Genomic DNA, 21,020 nt, shown 5'->3' with positions numbered 1-21,020 from the left:
GCCCCCTCGGGAGGCAGAAGCTGAGAGGCAGCTGCAGACCAGGGCTCCCCAAGCAGGCAGGAGCCTGGATCCATTGTTGAAGGTCTGTGCATAAACCCCCTAAGGGAACTGAGCCTGAGAGGAGGCCCTGCCCCTACCTGAGCACCTAAACTTAATCTCACACTGAATAGCAGCCCTGCCCCCGTCAAAAGCCCTGAGGCTAGAAGCAGCATTTGAATCTCAGACCCCAAACTCTGGCTGGGAGGATAAGGAGGCGAGGTGGGTGTGAGGAGAATATTCAGAGGTCAAGTCACTGGCTGGGAAAATGCCCAGAAAAGGGAAAAGAAATAAGACTATAGAAGGTTACTTTCTTGGTGAACAGGCATCTTCTCCCTTCCCTTCTGATGAGGAAGAAGAATGCTTACCATCAGGCAAAGACACAGAAATCAAGGCTTCTGTGTCCCAGCCCACCCAATGGGCTCAGGCCATGGAAGAGCTCAAAAAGAATTTTGAAAATCAAGTTAGAGAGGTGGAGGAAAAGCTGGGAAGAAAAATGAGAGACATGAAGTCAAAGCATAAACAGCAGGTAAGCACCCTGCTAAAGGAGACCCAAAAAAATGTTGAAGAAAATAACACCTTGAAAAATAGGCTAACTCAATTGGCAAAAAAGGTTCAAAAAGCCAATGAGGAGAAAAATGCTTTCAAAAGCAGAATTAGCCAAATGGAAAAGGAGATTCAAAAGCTCACTGAAGAGAATAGTTCTTTCAAAATTAGAATGGAACAGATGGAGCCTAATGACTTTATGAGAAAGCAAGAAATCACAAAACAAAACCAAAAGAATGGAAAAATGGAAGATAATGTGAAATATCTCATTGGAAAAACAACTGACCTGGAGAATAGATCCAGGAGAGACAATTTAAAAATTATGGGACTACCTGAAAGCCAGGATCAAAAAAAGAGCCTAGACATTATCTTTCATGAAATTATCAAGGAAAACTGCCCTGAGATTCTAGAACCAGAGGGCAAAATAAATATTCAGGGAATCCACAGAACACCACCTGAAAGAGATCCAAAAAGAGAAACTCCTAGGAACATTGTGGCCAAATTCCAGAGTTCCCAGATCAAGGAGAAAATATTGCAAGCAGCTAGAAAGAAACAATTCAAGTATTGTGGAAATACAATCAGGATAACACAAGATCTAGCAGCTTCTACATTAAGGGATCGAAGGACATGGAATAGGATATTCCAGAAGTCAAAGGAACTAGGACTAAAACCAAGAATCACCTACCCAGCAAAACTGAGTATAATACTTCAGGGGAAAAATTGGTCTTTCAATGAAATAGAGGATTTTCAAGCATTCTTGATGAAAAGACCAGAGCTGAAAAGAAAATTTGACTTTCAAACACAAGAATGAAGAGAACCAGGAAAAGGTGAACAGCAAAGAGAAGTCATAAGGAACTTACTAAAGTTGAACTGTTTACATTCCTACATGGAAAGACAATATTTGTAACTCTTGAAACTTTTCAGTATCTGGGTAGTGGGTGGGATTACACACACACACACATGCACACGCACACACACATAGAGACAGAGTGCACAGAGTGAATTGAAGAGGATGGGATCATATCTTTAAAAAAATGAAATCAAGCAGTGAGAGAGAAATATATTGGGAGGAGAAAGGGAGAAATTGAATGGGGCAAATTATCTCTCATAAAAGAGGCAAGCAAAAGACTCATTAGTGAAGGGATAAAGAGGGGAGGTGAGAGAAAAACATGAAGTCTACTCTCATCACATTCCACTAAAGGAAAGAATAAAATGCACACTCATTTTGGTATGAAAACCTATCTTACAATACAGGAAAGTAGGGGATAAGGGGATAAGCAGGGTGGGGGGGATGATAGAAGGGGGGGCATGGGGAGGAGGGTGCAATTTGAGGTTGACACTCATGGGGAGGAATAGGATCAAAAGAGAATAGAAGTAATGGAGGACAGGATAGGATGGAGGGAAATATAGTTAGTCTTATACAACACAACTATTATGGAAGTTATTTGCAAAACTACACAGATTTGGCCTATATTGAATTCCTTGCCTTCCAAAGGGAAGGGGCGGAGAGGGAGGGAGGTAAAGAAGTTGGAACTCAAAGTGTTAGGATCCACTGTCGAGTAATGTTCTTGCCACTAGGAAATAAGAAATACAGGTAAAGGGGTATAGAAAGCTATCTGGCCCTACAGGACAAAAGAGAAGACGGAGACAAGGGCAGAGAGGGATGATAGAAGAGAGAGCAGATTGGTCATAGGGGCAATTAGAATGCTTGGTGTTTGGGGGGGGAGGGGAAAAAAGGGGAGAAAATTTGTAACCCAAAATTTTGTGAAAATGAATGTTAAAAGTTAAATAAATAAATTTAATTAATAAAATTAAAAAAAAATAATTCTTTTGTGTGGAGGAATAAATAACTGCCGTGTACCTGAAATATATTGCATGTTGAATACCTTTCTGAAATCTTTTGAGGAAAGCCTAGACATGAGTCAAACCTAAGCTTTAAGTGATTTTCCCCAGGTTTTGGGAGTGGGGATATAAAGAACCAGAGAGTTTTTTTTTTTTTAAAAAAGAGCCTGACCCTTCTCTTTAGAGATTAGATTCAGTAGGACCAACAATGTTATTCTTGGTCCGTTAAGTTGGTATTGGTGTAGTTTCTACTATTCTATTCATTTACTATTCATTACTCATTTCCCATTATCAATAACTTCATATTTTTCTCATTGTTTTGCTCTTTTGTAGCTTTATACCAATTCTAATCATGGTTCAAACATCTGACTATACACATAGGTGTTTCTTTGTCTATTAAAAGATAATAAATTTAGTGCTTACCATATTTGGTATTCACCAGTTCTTTTGTCAAAGAAAGTATTCATGATATAGAAGTTTCTATATAGTCTAAGAAGTCTTTGGCCTTATTCCTGAACCATACTTTCAGATATAATTCTCACCTCCCTTAGCATCAACTATTAAGGGTTATGTTGATTTAATTTGTAAAGACTCATTAAGTTTTTTGTATAATTTTTCTACCTCTTCATTTTTTGCAACTATGATGGTACAAAATATTCAATTATTTTCATAGTGTTGTCTTCAGCACCCCACTCTTCTTTAGTTCACATATCCAATCACTTGTGAAATTTTACCATTTCTTTCTCCAACATCTCTCATATATGACCCATTCTCTTTATTCACACAGCCACCACCGTAGTTCAGATCCTCTCACCTATCATATTAGCCTCCTATTTGATCTTCCTGCCTCGTTTCTCCACACTCTAATCTCTCCTCCATATTGAAGATGGTTTTCTTAAAGTACAGGTCTAATCATGTCATTTCCCTAATCAATAAACTTCAACAGTACCCTGTTACTTCTGTGATCAATTATAAATTGCTTGGTATTTAAATCTCTTCATAACCTGGCTCTAGGGAACCTTTTCAGCCTATAACACATTACCCCCTTTAATGCACTTTGTGGTCCACCCAAACTGGCCTTATCATTGTTCCCCTCCAATCTCTTACCTCCAAAACTTACTGCTTGAGTGACCTTGGGCAAGTACCTTTAACCCTCCCTCCCCCACACACCCCAGGCCCAAGTTTTCTCATTTGTATATGAGAGAATTGGACTAGATGTCCTCTGAAGTCTTTTCCAACTTTAGATCTATGATACTATGCACCCTCCCCCAATAAAATGTAAAATTTTTAAGGGTAGAGGCTGTTTTGCCTATGTCTTTTTATCCCCAAAGCCTGGCACATAAAGTGCTTAATACATACTTGATTGATTGATGGTGGTGCAATGGGGCTCAAATTTTCTCTTCTGTTGAACTGATCTGTTGGACTGGGGCACCTCTAGTGATCTCTTGTGGAGCTGGTCATGTTCTGATCCCTCTTTATGGGGCATGGTTTCTGGCTGTTTGCTAAAAGACACGTGCCTTGTTCATATAATACATCAGCTCCTGATTCATTACCAGAGATGGGTTGCATTGAATTATATGATTGGCCAGAGTCAGGAGATCTCACTTGTTGGAACTGAGAAGAAACAGCAAGTTTGCTCTTTGGGGACTCTTTCAGCATTTGCCCATCAGCTGTGAGGAGCGAAGGGATTTCTCTGTACTCCCCTGCCCAGTGGCACTGGTGCCTATAAGCACCTAACACCATCAAGAACATGTCTAATTAGGCAAGACTGAGTCTCTGGCACCTGAGTACTTTTTGCTTTCTGTTTTCTTTCTTAGGCATTTGAACTAGGCCCAGACAAGGCTATGTCCGAAAGCTAAAGCAGGCTGCCCAGCAGTCTCTCCTCTTGGGCCCTTATGACCCTGCAACGCCCATGTTTCTGGAAGCTTTTGTCCTTAAAGACCAGGATGAATGGAGCCTTTGACAGGTACCAAGGAGTAGCTAGAATACACCACTGTTAAGCTGCAGCAGCTCCAAGTTCCTCAAAGCAGCCACAAACTAATTCACTTTTGAAAAGCAGCTGCTCACCTGTCATTAAGCCCTAGTTGCTACTGAACAGATGACACAGAGTCATCCTCTGTCCTGAGTTGCCTATCATGAGCTAGATGATGCAAGATAATTCCCTCTAACAAGATGGATGGAAGACAGGAAGTTTCCTTTGTTAAATGGATATGCTACATTCAAAATCATGTTCTCTCCACTGTTAGTAAACAAGTGATGAGTATGCAAGAGACTAATAACTGCAGTTTAGGCCCTGCAACCTTGCCCCTTCCATTAACTGTGGGTCCCCACCTATAATTATCTGGTTCCTGAGGAATGCTGTTTTGCCTGATTTATTTATGGTTCTATCTAACAGGAGAGAGGTATGTGCAATTGGATTTCAATAATCACCAAGTAAGTAACATGGGATACCTAGGGAATGACAGCCCTGGGAAGTTTTCCCAATTGGCTGACCTCTAGCCTGTATGGCTGGTATGTAAGAGAGTCTTAAGGGATAAGGTAGAGAAAATATTTATCTACAATGATTCCTAGGCAGTAGCCATGAATGTGGCCAAGTTCTCCTAGAGAGTTCAGGACTAGAAAATCAAAGGCTTTCCCTTCTGGGGTCAGGATCAATAGAGAGATTTTACCGATGCCTTCTCCTGTATACAGTTTGTGGGGCGTGTTAATGTCTATCAGAGGCTTCCTATGCTAAACAACCAGGTTAGAGCTGTTATAAGAACAATAAAGGTTGAAGAGTAGGCATGTTGCCAATATGGGCACTGGGACATGATAGCTATTCTTGTCCAGGTGGGCTTATTATGTCAGTCAGATTATTCACCCAAGTGTCACTCCCCGAGCTGGCAAAATAACACCCTCCCATCACAGGGTTAGAGGTCTGCCCTTGCTAATCAACAGTTGCATCATCACACACCTGACTGCCCAGGTCAGGTGTCCAAACTCCAAGTAACCATGTCTGTGACAAATTAACACCACCCTAGGAAGGGGAATGTCTCTGTGGCCCGATGATTTGGGGGATACAGTTTCCAGGAATATTTACCTCTTAAGAATGGACTGTTTTGAATACAGTTCTAGCTTACCCTCTCTGGCCCTTCCTTATTCCCAGATCAGAGTTGACTGGGCCTCAGAATTCTCTCATCTCCTCTCAGAGGGCACAGAACATCTGGATATAGCTCAGGTCTCCCTCAAGAAAATGAACGAATGAATAAATAAAACAGTCATTAAGCACTATGTGCAAAGCCCTTTGCTAAGGATGAGGGATACAAACAGAAAAGCAAAACATCCCCTGTTCTCAAGCTCACATTCTAATTGGGGAAACAATTCATCTGCAGCCAGATGGAAAAGTTCCATGGTCCTTGGGATATAGTGGCAAAGTAGAGGGGAATGTCACTTCTTTAATGTCTTCTGCTGATTAAATCTTATCAGTTTCTGAGTTGTTGTTGTTGTTGTGTGTGTGTGTGCGTCTGTGTACATTTGACAGCGCAAAGGGCCCTAATGGCAAGAACTTTCTTTTCTGAGTCTTCAATAGATGTGGCTCTAATGCCTGCAGGAATAGTTACAAGGCTGCATCTCCAAAAAAGATCACTTTCTGGATGAGGGCTGAGGAGTACCTAGGATTGTCATTACCAAGGCTCTTGGATACAGGATCCTGGGCTATTTTCATTGAGATCTGAGGGGAGATGATAGTCAAGATGATGATGGCCATGACACATGCTACCTTCTTCATCCAGGCTGTCTTGCTGCTTCAGCTAGGCTGGCTTGCCTGCCCCATAAGTAGCAGTTGGTTAGTAGTTGGTGAGGATCATCAGTCCTTCTCCACAGCAGTTGTTTCTCTGAATGATGGTTGTGAAGGCTGGTGGTCAAGGGTGGTAGACCCCAAAATGGGTATCTTTCCTATAAGGCAACAAAGCTGTCCCCAGAACCTAATTGGCCACTGTTCCACTTGAGGTAGCTTCTTGGTCACTTGACACAAAAAGGCCCACCCACATGGAGTCAAGTCCCCTCCAACTTGATGTAGACCTAAAGACCACAGTCACCATACTATTGACTACACACATTTCCATATGAAGACAAGAGTGGCTGAATCTATCGAAGCTAAGTGCCACTACATCCTTGATGTGTTAGGGCTGTTAAATCACTTGAGTGCCTCCTTTTGTCCTAAAACTGAACTTGAACATGGTGCTGGTGACAAGCTCTCTGTCTCCTAATATGTGATAACAGTTCCACATATTCACCAATTTTTGTAATCTTGTGCACACCAAATATGTGAGAAAAAGCAAGTTCCACCCCCCTCCTCTCTTTTTTTTCCATAGTATTCATTCCTGTGTAGGGAACACATGGCCAAAGCAACTCACAACTTTGGAACTGCAGGACTTCAGTGTCTTTTCTCTTACTTCAAATAGCATTTGATCAAATGGAACTTTTTTTTGTTTTAAATCATAATCTCACAAAAGAATAATGACATTCAACTTCTTTAGCATGGCCACATGTCTTTCATTAGCAGTCTAGCTGAAACATCATTACAACTTCTAGTTAATGTTTTGGAAAATTCGTGATCTCCATGACTATAAAATGTATAAAATTTTGCTTGCCTCAAGTAACTGGCTTGTGTTGGTTCAGTTGCCATTGAGTTGATAGGCGTTTCAGACTCCAAATGAATATTATAGAGTATGTGTGAGTTCCATTTTAGGAAGATGGGCCTCCCTCTCACAGAAAAACTTTGGACCACCCCTCTTTGACTTCAGTAGGTATCACCTAACTTGAAATCTTTGTGAAAGTAGTTGTCCATAAGATTGAAGTTCCCTCACTTCCCACTGGAGACTCCATTCTAAAGCTGACTTCCACTTTTCAGTCTTCAGTCTACATTTAATCATTGCATCTGAATGAATCTAGGTGCCAAGTATAAGTGCAGTGAAAGTGAACAACAGGAGACTCACAAGGCACAAGAAGTGCAACAGCATTAAAGTGACAAGTAAAGAAAAATTACCGTATTCTGTCTACTGTCCTAAGACAACCAATTAGGCAAAAGCATGGGCTGAAGGCAAAGCTGTAAGCCCAAGAAACAGCAAGAAAACTCCCTCCTATATAATTGTTCATCCATGGACAGTGGTGATCCATCTTCCTACCAAGAAGCTTAAAAATACTGCAATACTATGAATGTTTAGACTTGATACACTTAGGACTCTTGTAGACCAATTCACCAAGCTTTGGATACAAACTCTCCGTGTCTTATTTGGTGCTCCCCCAACCTTATTTGGATATTGTGCTTTTTCTTCAGGAAAGGTGAATATTGTCATGTATATGATGAGATCCTACAGCCAGCTCAGGAGAAGGGCTGCATGCAGAGGCTAGGTGAGCCGAACTCTCACTTTTTGATCATTTATCTCTTAGGGAAAGGCTCATGAGTCTATCTCTTTGTGTTAACATTTGATGAAAAGATTTTTTCCCCTCAATTAACAACTTTACTCCTTAGTCTTGCATTAATTTGTTCATACAAAAGAGGTTTTAAATTTTATGTAGTTAAAACTATCTATCTTCACTTGTCTTATCCTCTTCTCCAGGATAAACATTTCCATTTCTTTCAATTGATCTTTTTATGGCATGAACTCAATGACCTATAATCTTGTCTTGCTCTCCCCTCTCGAAACTTTTCAGCTTATCAAGGTCATTCCAAAAACGTATTGCCCAGAACTGAACACAATATGTGGTCTGACAAGGGCAGAATACATTGTAAATATCCAACATTTCAGTATGCAAAAGTATTCTGTAAGAAACTATAAACCTTTTGTAAAGGTCAAGTCATATAAAAGACGATCGCAAATAATAGTGTGCAATTCCATTTATCAAAACAAACAGGGAAGAGAAATTGGAGAAATTATATAGACATGAACATACAAGACAAAGAGTGAATGAACTTGCTCACTGGGAGACAGCAAAACCAAGAAAGAAGCTCTGATCTTACTCTAGAGTAAACTCCCCTGAAATGTCTAGGGAGGCAAGCTAAAAGGGAGGTGGTATACAGGTGGTATGCCTCAGAGATAGGATCTGAACCCAAGGTTTCTTGACTCCAAAACTTGCTTACTATCCACTAAGTCATACTGCCCCTCTTCATCTGTCATTACAGTGGCTAACTGTTAAGCCACACACTTTCAAAACTAAAACTGACAATTAGAAGCAGCAAAATTCCCCAGAGCAATAGAGATGGTTTGTTCAAAGGGATGAAATCTACCTTTTAAGAGTGCCAATTTCTTAATTTTTCATCAAACCAGCAAGCACTGCTTTTGTATTCCCAAATCCTTAATTGGGAAAGTTTGTTTTGTGCCAATATTTCCTGCAGATTCAGTGAGATCTGAAAGGTTTGGGAACTTTTGTGTGGTTTTGTTGAGGTTTAAACTCTGGGACAGCAAAAAGGGGTTTCATGTTGGAGTGGAACTGTTCAAAAAAATTCAGTCAGACCACCTCTAATCCAAGAATAGGCATTTATTGAGATTGACACCTCTCATGAAGCAGGTTAAGTTCCAAGAGGAACAAGCAACTTCAGAGAAAGCAAGGTAGATTTTTATAGGGTAAAGATGCCTATATCCTTTTTAAAGGATAAAGAAACATACAGAATATAGGTATATGATTAATATTAAAAAGGCACGAGTTTGTTAAGGGATTAGGTGAAGGAGGAGGGGCCCCATCTACGGTTGGTTGGTTAAACATTTTGGCCATGGTGCCCTCCAACTGGCTAGCTATTGTGGTCCTGTCTGGTCAAGATTAGGAACTGTGGTCCTGACTTGGGCTAGATGGATGATGGGATTGTGATTGAATATAAGAACACATCTATTCAAATACGTAAGAATGGGTCTGAGGGCAGTAGCTAGGCAGAGGCAGTGGCTGAGTTCCCATCACATGGACACGCTAGCTGTTTCTGTGGGAACTAAGAGTTCAGGGACATGTTATTCTAGTGAGCAGTGAGGCATGCATGAGGAAGGGGGGCTAGGTAGGTACAGTGGGTCTGTAATGAAGTTAGAATATTGGGGCTGGGGGCAACTGTTAGGACTCTATCAGTTTGGGCTTTGTGAAAGGTTTTAGGAATCTGACATTAAGAGAAATAAGGTGAATTTAAGCAGACCCACACTGAACATCCTCCTGAGGTTCCCCAGAAAAACACAATTTCTTTGTTAACTCTAATCTTTGTTATTCCATTTGTGTACTTACTAAACACCTCAAGAGAGGGAAGATACAAAAGAAAACACATCACAGAATAAGACCAAGCACTCCTAATATAATGTGAAAAAACTGTACAAGTCAATTTCTCCCTGAGCCTATCTTCTTCTTTATAAAATGAAAGGAGGTGGGAGGAGGTAGGTAATTAGACTACACTAGATGATCTCTAAGGTCCTTTTAAATGTGATATTCAAATGAAGATATAAAGCAAAATGCAACCTACTGGGGAAGTTCTACAAAGCCGTCTTTCATTTTGTCTTAGTTAGGAAAACAGAATGTACCTCCCCCTTTCACTAAATGAGAAGCTTGATAAAGCAATTTTTAACATTAAATATACCACTTTAAAAATTAATGGAAAAAGACTTTTCCTTCCTTGGTAACTGAAGAGATCAATTAAGTAATTTAAATGAGCTAGATAATGTTTAGAATAGAGAATACCAGAATGTTATTATGGACAGACCCTTAAACGTGGTTACATGAGACCAACTTTAATGTACTGCCTCCTCTCCACCCTATTATCCTATCTAGATTTACTCAGTAAAGTTCTCCTACCCTTCCCTAGGTCAACAATTTTGCTGTGTGCTCATTTTTGGGAAAAACGAACCCACCACTCATGCAGCATTGGCTTCCTAACATTAGGATGTAATGGCTACTAGTCTGTTCACTTGCAACAACTTTCCAACTGTAAACACAGCCATGTTGTAAGAAAAAAAAAAATCACCCTCCACCTTTTGTTTTCTCTCATTCCACCAACCTTCACTTAGTATCAGTTAAAGGTTAGTGCAGTTTAGGGATTCAATTTTCAGAAATCCAGAAGGAAGGAAGTGAAAGCATATTTTACAGGTTCTCTCAGTTCATGCTGATGTTAAAGACAGGTCTGGCATTTGCCATGAGGGGAAGTAGGGGAGGGTAGAGCGTGTGCAGTTATATAAACCCTACCACCAGTAAACATGTGGCATGCATAAGGTGAAGTAGGGGTGCCAAGCTCGTCAAATCATAACATCCTATCCTGTAACTCCCAACACACAGCTCTATCAGATCCTCAACTACATTAAAAATGAACCTTCCTGACAGCCCATTTGCATCTTTGTCTTAGAAACTGCTATCTGCCCCTTCTAAGAGTAGCTAAGGAGTGGCCTCCCAAGACAGTGGGACCCTAGTCACAATGGGTCAGTACTCCATACATTCTGATAGGTGAAAGAAAAGAATCCCATGACCAGTTTCCTTAAATATCAGTAAACCCAGGACTACTAATCTAAGGTGTACTCTTAGTTTCTTCTTGAAACTTACTAAAATGAAGTAGAACCCAAGTACCTTTTTTTTATAACATCTAGAAGTAAGGACCAATTTTTAAAACAGCGTTCAACTTCTTCACTCATTTCCATTATCTAGGATTTCCAAACTCTAATTTAGGCAGGCTGAATCCAGTCAAGAAAGAAACTTCTTTTTTAAACAGTTCACATTTATTATTGATAATAAAAAAATCTTTTAAAGACTATCAGTATCTTATTACCAAGAGTGAGGTAATATGTTTATAATCATTTACAGAATTTGATATGTGAATTATAAAGGAAGGAAGAAGGGTAGGCTAAGACTCTAGTAATACTGGGGAGAAGCCAAAAGAATCATCAGTGCCAGAAGAAAGTGGAATAAGAGCAGTAATAGTAAATATACTTTAGGGGAAAAAAAGAAGCGAAAGAGCAAAAATTATATAGGCAAATTGCAAACTGCATAATCAGGTTATGTTTGTCACATCAATTCTCTTAAAGGGAGAACTGATTCTTACTTTCCTCATGAATAAGCCCTATAAGCATCTGTATAGTAATGGGCTTTAGGCTCTTACAGACATATTAAATTCTCATGAAAAAAAAAGACATGTCACTTTTGAGCCAACTTTAAATGGCTACAATTCAAATAGCTCTACAAACATCTCTGGGCAGATGTAGATTGTTGAGTGAAGCATTTTCTTTGCAGCTGTCAGCAAAATCGCCATCTGAGACAAACATAAGGAGAGAAAGAAGAGAAAAGAGGACCATCTTCAGGTCCTTATAACTTGAAAAACAGGAAGCATTATCTGGAAGCAGCACAAATGCCACAGAATTAAATAACCCTTATCATGCTTTCTGAAAACAACATTCTGGTGCCAATGTTAAAGCTCATCTTATGAAAGGCAACACAGCTAAGGTCTAGAAAAGCAGGCAATTAACATAAAAGCCAAAGAACTCTTTCAGAGAATGCACTAGCTTTGGTGTCAGGAGGCTGGATTTTCTCAGCCATCTGCTATTTGTTCCTCCATCCTTTAGCCACATGTGCACGTGTGCTTGTGTGAGCACGCGTGCACGCGCACACATACAGACACACACACACACACAGACACACACACACAGACACACACACACACACAATGCCAAAGCTCTCTGGTTACAAAGATAGCCCAACTGATGTCTTAAGAAATTTCTACGTTTTTAAAACAATTCAGTTCAGAACTGATATGCACATTAGGTACACACATAATGGCCTTTTTAGGTTTTGGCACAATTTCTAAAAACAACACGAAAGCATGCCTTCAACATCTTCATTAATGAGGCTTCTCCAGTTTCACTTTAAGACACATATTTAAGTTACCTGCTTTTCTCATAACAGGATTACATTAAAGAAAAGGCAGGGCTTTTTGTTTTGTTTTGTTCTGTTTGTGCTTGGGAATTTAAGGGGAAAATGCATGTTTTGATTTCCTTCTATGGAGGATTCTATTGTAATGTGAACTAAGCTTCTGTAATAAAGGAAGATTCAGTTCTTGTGTACAAAGCAAGACTTCTACAAAAGCTGCTCTGCTGAATTAACAGCAAATGCTGATGGTGGTAACACAAAATTTAGGCTGGTGAGTCAGGAATGTCACAAAAAGGTGACATGCTATTTTCCAAATGAAATCTCCTTTAGTTAATAAATATTTAGGTTCTGATGATCATGGTTTTAGTACATTAAGATTCAAGAATGAATTGTGGTATCAGGGATATAAGGAAGAGAAGCTACAGTAAATTCAGGAGACAGTTTGAGCACTTAACGCCCAGACTTACATGTATCTCAGATATGAAGAACAATTCTCAAGAGGAGGGGGAAAGTTCAAACTGGAAACAAATGTATTTTTTCTAGCAGAAAAATCCAATTGCCAATTTAGAGAGCTGGGAAATTGAAGAGAAGGGCAAAGAAAGTGCAGTTTTACAAATGCAAGACCGTCTTTGGAGTTAGGGCAGCCTCGTTTAAATTCCTTTCATTGAGTAACACTTGAAAAGTCAGCCACAGCAGAGCTGGAAGTTCCCAATGGAGTTGTTTGCAAATTATTCCAGATTTAACAAGGGGTTTCATAGAGGGAAAGATGTCCAGTGAGTTGTCATTTTACATGTAAAATATTTCAAAACAATAGCAGAAAGAACACGAGAACAAAGATGGGATTTATGGGAGACAAGCTGAAAGGTTTCTGCTCTATATAGGAAGAAGGAATTGTCTAATTTATGAAGGCTCTCATAGTAATTCATTCACTAATGCACCATGGTAGAGTTTGTTGGAAAAAAAATTTTTTTGCATCAACACTTTAAATGGTCTACTTCTTAATCAGTGTATACAAACTATTCTTTTCAAGAAGAGCCCTTGTGCTTTAGTTTGATTTTGTGCACACTGTATACAAAATTTATGGCTACTGAGTTTAAAGTTAGGTTTAGAATTAAAACTACCTATTTGAGTTAGCTTCAGGTTCAAAAATCACTACATTTAAAATCTGAACCACTATTCTTCTATCTAAGAGGATCTGAGAGGGATTTGCACAAATGTCACTGCTGAGTATGCTGTAGTGCAGCTGGCTGTCACCGAGGAGGTCCTGCCATCTCATTTCATCTGTGCATTTTTCACTTGTGCTGCTGCACTACCTGGAAATCAGGGAACTGGAGTGAGACTGGTTGGAAGAGGTTGTGGCAGCACTTAGCTGGGAGAAACCACTGTGACTTGATTCCAGGCTGGTCATAGACCCTCTGAAATTGAACATATGGGAAGGAAGAAATTTTAAGAGCTTTTTTTTGTGGTTCAGTAATAAAGAATTGTACATTAAACCCAAATCCTCCCTTTTCCTACTATCATCTCTTTCAAAAATCTAATTAAAAACATTTCTACAAAGTTTTCGCTGAGCAATCCCATACAATGCTGAAACACTTTTTTTAAAGTTACTTTTGTATTGTTTATTATTATCTAACTCTATGAGGTTACGGTTCCTAATTTTTGTTTAAATTTGTTTAAATTCTACCTCTAGCTTCCCCTCCACCCTTTTGTCACTGCACATCTGTATGTGCATATGCCCATACACACATACATATACATACACACACAGTGCTTTCTGTGAAGATACCAAATAAATAAATACATGGCTACTACCAAATAAATACAATAAATAAGTACATGGCTACCACTTACAAAGCCCTTAAGAAACAATGTAAGGTTGTGCAGATGAACTAAGATTTGAGGAATCTCTATTTGTAACTTTTTCAGTGCAATACAACTCCCAACAATAACTGTTTGTGAACACAAAAAGAGCCTATACCTGAAATCCTCGGAACCAATCACTTCTGTGTAGTACATCACTTTACATTTGTGAGAAGAAACCTGTAGTGATGCCAGCACATCATCTACTCGTGGTAAGCTGGTGGTGGCACAAGCTGGCATGCTGTGAAATTTCCACTGTAGAATATAGAAACCTGGCCATCTGGTCACATGTGAGCCCTAGAAACAAATGAACATGAAAATGATTTCTGTAGAGAATCTTATCTTCCATGTCAGTTTTCTTTCTGGGGTCTGACAGAAGCAAAGCTGTTTTGTCTTTGAGTTTCACTCCACTGACCCTATGCTCAAGATATACCGTTTTGATTTCACTCACACATTTAAGGCAATTTTCTCCCGATATATTTGCCCAGTTATGTCACTAGGGTGTTAGAGGATTAAAGAATATGTGACAATTTAACAGTTGTTTGCACTAACAATTTATAAAGCAAACCGCTGAAATCACTTTTCCTGGAAAATTGAAGTTGGAGGCAGACTAACTATGGTACAGCACAGGAGGAATTCTACCAGCTACCTACTGGTAAAGTGTAGCCTTTAAAAAAAAAGCTTAGTTTTTGTGTCTTAAGGAAGATATGTTCATCCTTGGGAGGAAAACCTGAAGGTAGCAAAACTATGGACTTATGAAAGAAAGGACTGGAAGAACTGTGACTTCAGTCAACAAAACTGACAAATAAAAAAAGAATCAATAATGCATTTTTAAGTGTTTAATGATACTTATTCAGTTTTACTTTGGAATTATTTCCTTAAAGACACAAAGGCTACTTTGGCCAAAAATATTTTAGAGGAAGTTATTTGTTTTCTAACTATAAATGTGTACATTGTAATTTTTCATAAATATTTTGAGCTATTTCCTTGTGAATGGGAGCCACAGGCAACTAAAGATGATGACAGATACACATTGTGAAAATACTTCCTTGGAAATGAGCAAATATTACTGCTGTAATTGTTTTCTTAAAAAAACACTCAAATTCCTAGGGATATGAATGCATAGGATAGATGTTCATAAAGTGCATTTCTACCAGATATGAAAAACACTGGCCCCGTCAGTTTAACCATGGGTTCCAGTTTAACTCTCTAAAAGTCAACTCCCCTTTAATAATTTCATTCTTTAAAGATTAACAATGGAAATTCCCAGCTTCTACTAGAATAGGGAAAGGTAGCTCCTGAAGGCCTATACAGAAAGCTACACAAACTACTTGAGACTTATTTTTCAGCACCAAAAGCACTGGAAAAGCAACACAAACAATTTTACCTGAACACTTTCTCCTTCTTTGCAAGTGAGTGGGGACTCCACCATACTATAGTCTCGTCCCAGTTGCCACATTTTGTCTATTAATTGCACATTATTTCCTACTGGAGAAGTAATGCTGTGAGCTCCCACAGAGTCCTTTTTAGGAGGTTGTGGTGATCTCTTGGAGTGATAGATGTTAAAAACAATGTCACCTTTGCACACATCAAAATCCCAAGTGATCACAGAAGAGGCATCCACAATTTGAATAAGAATCTGTGAAGAACAAAAATAAAATCAACAGGTATTAAGCACATAGAATGAATTAAGTACTACTACTGAATATTTGGGAGTTACAAAGAACTGTTCCTGCCCTGAAGAAGCTTACAATATAGATGGCAGTATGGGGTTGTAATTTAAATATTGGGGTTCCCTATATCAACTTAAACTCTCTCCCTAGAGATGACTACTTTACTCAATCTCTCTTCTTACACAAAGTGTATGTCTTAGAGGAGGGGATTTAGTTGAACTCATTAGCTAAGGGGTAGGGGACTAAATGGGAAGAAAACCCTTCCTTTCTTCCCACTAAACCCCCTTCTCTAAAAAGATCCCCCAAAATTAAACACAAAATATAAACCCATAATAATATATCTAGTATCATTCTAGGCATTTTTATCCATTTGGGAGCATTTGGGAGCATTAAATCTAGTCACACCTTAATATGAACATTTAAAGAAGGTGACTTAGTTGAGAATTCTCCATTCAGAGAATGGAAGTTTTTATTGGGGTAGGGAAGAAGTAAGGGAGTTAAGAGGAAGGATTTCTGAAAGACAAAGCCTAATGAGGAAACAAACTTTAGAAACTTTGTGATTCTGCACAGGGCTGCTGTCAGTTTAAGGCTAAGATGTTAAAACTACCTTGGAAGGTTGCATATCTCAATTTCCCCAGATTTAGCTCTTTACATCCTGGTATCTTCCTATCCAATTACAACTTTTCCCTAGATGGCAGCAAGAGAGGAGGTCTAAGAGAAAAAGATAAGAGAAAAACATGCCCCCAAACCTTTCTCTTCCTTTTTATTATTTATAAACTGTGGAAGGAAAAAATTTCCCATTTGTCTCAGGACCATAAGGATATGTTTCCTCAAAGATTTTCTGTACAGATAGAAAATACACTATAAGACATTTAAATGGTTAAGTATCATATCAGTATTAAGGATATTAAAGTCATGGAACTTGAGAGAAGGGAAAGATCACCGTAGTGTGGGATGATCAGGGAAAAGCTCATGCAAAAAAGCAGGATTTAAGAAAGGCCTTGTAATAAGAGTAAAAACAAACAGAAATGTGGAAGACATTCCAATCTAGGGGAACAGCATAAGTAAAAGTATATTCTAGGAACAGTGACTAGATCAGTAGGACTGATTTCTATGACAGTTCAATAGAGCTCTGACACCTCATTAATGTGGGTACTCCTTCCAACAATAAAAACCATATCTTATCCATGTCCTCCCCTCCTTTGTGACCTTGTCCATGTCCTCCAGTAAATCTACCACAAATAGTGCCACTTATTATGCAGGGGGACCTTCTACCACTGGCAATGTGTGAATATCACAGGGGAAGAAAAACTCCCCAATTCAACCCAAATCAACAAGCATTTATTAAATGCACTCTGCCAGGTGCTAGAGATACAAAGTGTGAAAGGAAGACCCTAGGTCCATCTTATTTTGTAGTGCTTCTAGAAAGCTTTACATTATTACAAAGGCCTGTGGTTACATAAGGTATTGTTAACATGAAGAAACTATGGGGAAATGTGTTATCATGAGAAAGAATGCTTCCCTTAGGCAAGACTTTGATAGAAAGTACCTGCTCAACTTGCAGTACTTGTTTCTAGAACATTACCACAATAATTTGGTCACTGCCATCTCACTAAACATACCTTCATCAATCAACTATGTACTTCCCTCTCCCAAAATCGTATTTTTCCCTGCACTCCTCTCCCCTAACTTCCACTGTCTCTTAATGAAGTACTCGCCTCCCCACCCAATTTATTCTTTGTCTTCTCAACACAGTTATAAAACTTGAAACTGGTCAGTCATATTCCACTTGTTTGGAGAAAATGGCTGTGAGATCTACTTTTTATCCATGGTCTGGTTTTCCCTTTGCATATACAAGCAATAAAGGAATACATTTAGCCAGAGCTAATCCAGAAAAAGGCAGAGTACTGAGTTAATTCTTTGACAAAAGACAAAATGAAAAATGTTTATCAGATAGTCTTCAGTTTTAGCAATGTGACTGACTGTCCTAAGTTTTCAATTCTCAAAGTTGGAGAGGTGGTCAGGTTTTCTATTCCTCAACATTTAGCAGCAAATGTTCATTAAATTGATAATTATATGATAAATGTTATTAACAGGCCACAAAGAGAGTAAAGAAAAACCTAGTTCGCTGCTCATGGTTGAATGGTCTTCAGCAAAAGTCATAAGTTAGAGTTGGCTAGAGACCTGGGACAAATGCAAGGAATAAGAATTCAGACAAAACCCTCTCAGATGCTTCCAGAGGCCTGTGGAGTTCCTGGTCCTTTGCCAGTCCCTATCCATATCAATACAAGAAGTAGCATCCATGTGAGGGTTGCAAGATAACTCTTCAGCAGCAATCTGATTTGAAGCAGGATGTTTTTACTCGTGATAGGACCAGAGTTTTCCTGATACAACTTCATTCAGCCCCAGTTTTCCTGATGAAGCTTCCTGGGTGAGGCATTAAAAATGTCCCAGCTGCATGTAGCCTGGGCCTCTCAGATTTGGTGGGTTATTGGCACCTAAGCTGCCAAACCCTAGTGACTTAATTGATCCTCTGCATTTCCTGGTGAAGATGAAGAGGAAGCTAAGTGCCACTGTATCCTTGATGAATATTCTTGCTGTGACAAGGGTAAAGTAAACCTCCACTGTAAATGTTCAATGACTCTCAAATGCCTCATTTCATCCCCAAATTATGCCTAAAGTAAGAGTATGTTGGTATTAGAGCCATACCTGCAACAGCTCATATAGAGAATAATATTTGCTTTCAATGTCACTTCTCATCAGCAAGTTTACTAGGGGAACAGCACAAGTAAAAGTAAATGTTCAGCAAGAACATTTGGAGGTTTAAGAGTGCTACCTGGCCACTACACCCCTGTGTGAGTTTGTGGAACAGTCTTTTCCAAATTCATGATTGATCTCTTGTGGGAACTTGGCCTTTACACATATTCAAGTCCTTCAACACCCTCAGATATAGATGCAAAGTTTTTTGTTTTTGTTTTAGGAGGTGAAGAGAAGCTTATGGTTTGTTATGCCTTACTCAAAACTTTTATAAAGCAACCTCAAAATTCTATTGGGAGTCTTGAGGGTAACCTATACAATCCATCCTTTGCTTTATTCTACTAAACAAATAACTATATAATTAACTCGAAAATGATACATGGTTGATGACCTTGGAAAATGACAGCTATCTCAGTACTTGCCCAGTTCAGGTACTACTACTAATAATACTGAAAATTACCTTGGCGGGAGCTACTGTAACCTTATAAGGAGGGCGGGGACAGCAGCCATGAAGTCTTTTGCAAATATTACAAAGTGGGGAGAAAACAAGTCATCTTCTTTTATCTGTTTATATTATTTATATTTTCTTTATTTATATTGTTTATCTATTGAGAGTGGAAATGAGTTGGGCCAGACACTGATGAGCCCGAAGTATGAGGCGCCACTGAAGGCTAGTGACGTGATCAAAAGAGGACACAGGAATATTAATATGGCAGTGGTAAAGAATCTACATGATGAATTATTTACTCACTAAAGAACTTACATTTTAACAAAAAATAACTGTTCTTTCACACTTACATGTTAAATAAGTTTTCTTCATGGCATCCAATCTGCTACTGTGTCACTTTGCTTTAAAAAGGGGCTACCTTTTGGGCAGACAGAAAGGTGGCCTTGTATCGTTGATATTTGCTTAGCTTAGCTATCACCCTGGAATTTCCTTAAGTGGCAGGTTCAATAAATCTTCTGGTGATGTGTTAAATGAATAATAAAACACAATCTTTCTTTAGGAAAATGTACTTCTTATAGCAGAATGCTGGTGTACAGTGGGATCCTTAAAACCCACTATGCAGAAAAGAACCTCTCCTTTTTATCTAAGTGGGTTATGTAGAGTCATCATGTGGTTAAGAGTGACTATCACTATTTAAAGATCACAAGGATAAATTAAGATTGGGTGATTTGTTCAGTTATCAAGTGATTCTTGACTCATAAAACATTTGGAGGTCACTTAGATTTCATAGCACGGCAATTACTTTATAAAAGACACAAAAAGAAAAATCACACACTCCCCCAAGGCCAATCCCCAAATATAAAAAGGATATAAGTAACATGTGTGAGATTATGTGAAAAATTCCATTTTAGTGAATAAAATAGAGAATGACACAGATTACCTTACCTTCAAGACTTACTAAACAACATTTTGATATTGCCTTATAGATATTCTAAGTAAGGCATGCTGTTATATGCTGAGTCTGACTTAAGCTAATCCTCTGATAGCTGAAGTATGATACTGAAATAAAATAAGATACTTGTATAGGCCATCCAATGGTTAACAAAAAGGAGATTTACTTAACTATAATAGGGGAATGATATTCAATGAGGATATGATAGGCACTGAAGAGACTACAAGTTGAGTAAGCAAAGCTTCCTTGTCTATAAGTTATCCATGGTGGTCTACCAGCTAAGGTTCAGATAGCCTGGAACTTCTTGTCACTGATTTGAATTTTGGAGACAAGAAAGTAATGTTAACAGGTTGAACCTTTATTCCCCTGTGCCAATTAAGTCTCACAGATGGTTTCAACACCTTTTAAGGAAAAAACAGTCTAACTTGCATAGGGCGAGGATTAGAATATTGCTCCCACCTCACTACCTGCTGTTCAATTCCACAACATAATTATGCTACTGATATGCTGCAAAAATATAATGTGCAGACTGCATCAGGAGAGAGATGAGACAAGAGTTTGTCCTACACATCGCTGCCAAATTTAATGAAGGTAGCTTGGCCTCAAGTTTGAGAAAATGTTAGGGAACAGGCAGGCATCTCCAGCTTCTGGCTTCATAAATCTTACAAGCTACACTAAGGGAAGTACACACTTTCTATTCTAACAGCAAGGAGAGGTGTGTTTCTCTTCTTCCCCCATACTTTTATTCTCCTGAATATATTTTGACTGGATTAACATCTCAGTGAGGAAATGGAGTTTAATATTTTCTAAAATGGCTTTATAGTCATATCGCAGAATATATCTGTCCTGTATTACTTCAAGGAATAGCTGCACATTGGTAAGAGCATTAATTTCCTAACTGCTAACAAGAAACTACTCAGCTAAGTCTTCCAAACTAACTGCTCTCATTAGGCCAATATACAAAATTTTTCTCTTTTCCTCCCACAGTTGAAACAGTAGTTAATTAAGAATTATTTTTAGGGCATGTGCAAAGAAGGGGGTTTAGTCA

General features: G+C 38.8%; 1 protein-coding gene across 4 annotated transcripts in view; it reads right to left on the bottom strand.

Moving 5' to 3' along the window:
- Positions 1–11,116: 11,116 nt before the first annotated feature.
- Positions 11,117–21,020, bottom strand: part of SEC14L1 (SEC14 like lipid binding 1) — an 87,735-nt gene continuing 77,831 nt past the window's right edge. For all 4 annotated transcript variants that reach the window (XM_072645127.1, XM_072645125.1, XM_072645126.1 and 1 more), the window contains 3 exons: positions 15,530–15,781; positions 14,261–14,439; positions 11,117–13,697 (listed from right to left, as the gene is read on the bottom strand). In XM_072645127.1, coding sequence (XP_072501228.1) covers positions 13,592–13,697; positions 14,261–14,439; positions 15,530–15,781 — 537 coding nt within the window. In that variant the 3' untranslated portion in view covers positions 11,117–13,591. The remainder of the gene's footprint in view (positions 13,698–14,260; positions 14,440–15,529; positions 15,782–21,020) is intronic.

Source organism: Notamacropus eugenii, chromosome 2 (assembly GCF_028372415.1).
Source record: "Notamacropus eugenii isolate mMacEug1 chromosome 2, mMacEug1.pri_v2, whole genome shotgun sequence".
In the NCBI taxonomy this organism is placed as follows: domain Eukaryota; kingdom Metazoa; phylum Chordata; class Mammalia; order Diprotodontia; family Macropodidae; genus Notamacropus; species Notamacropus eugenii.
This window is presented reverse-complemented; position numbering and strand designations above follow the sequence as displayed.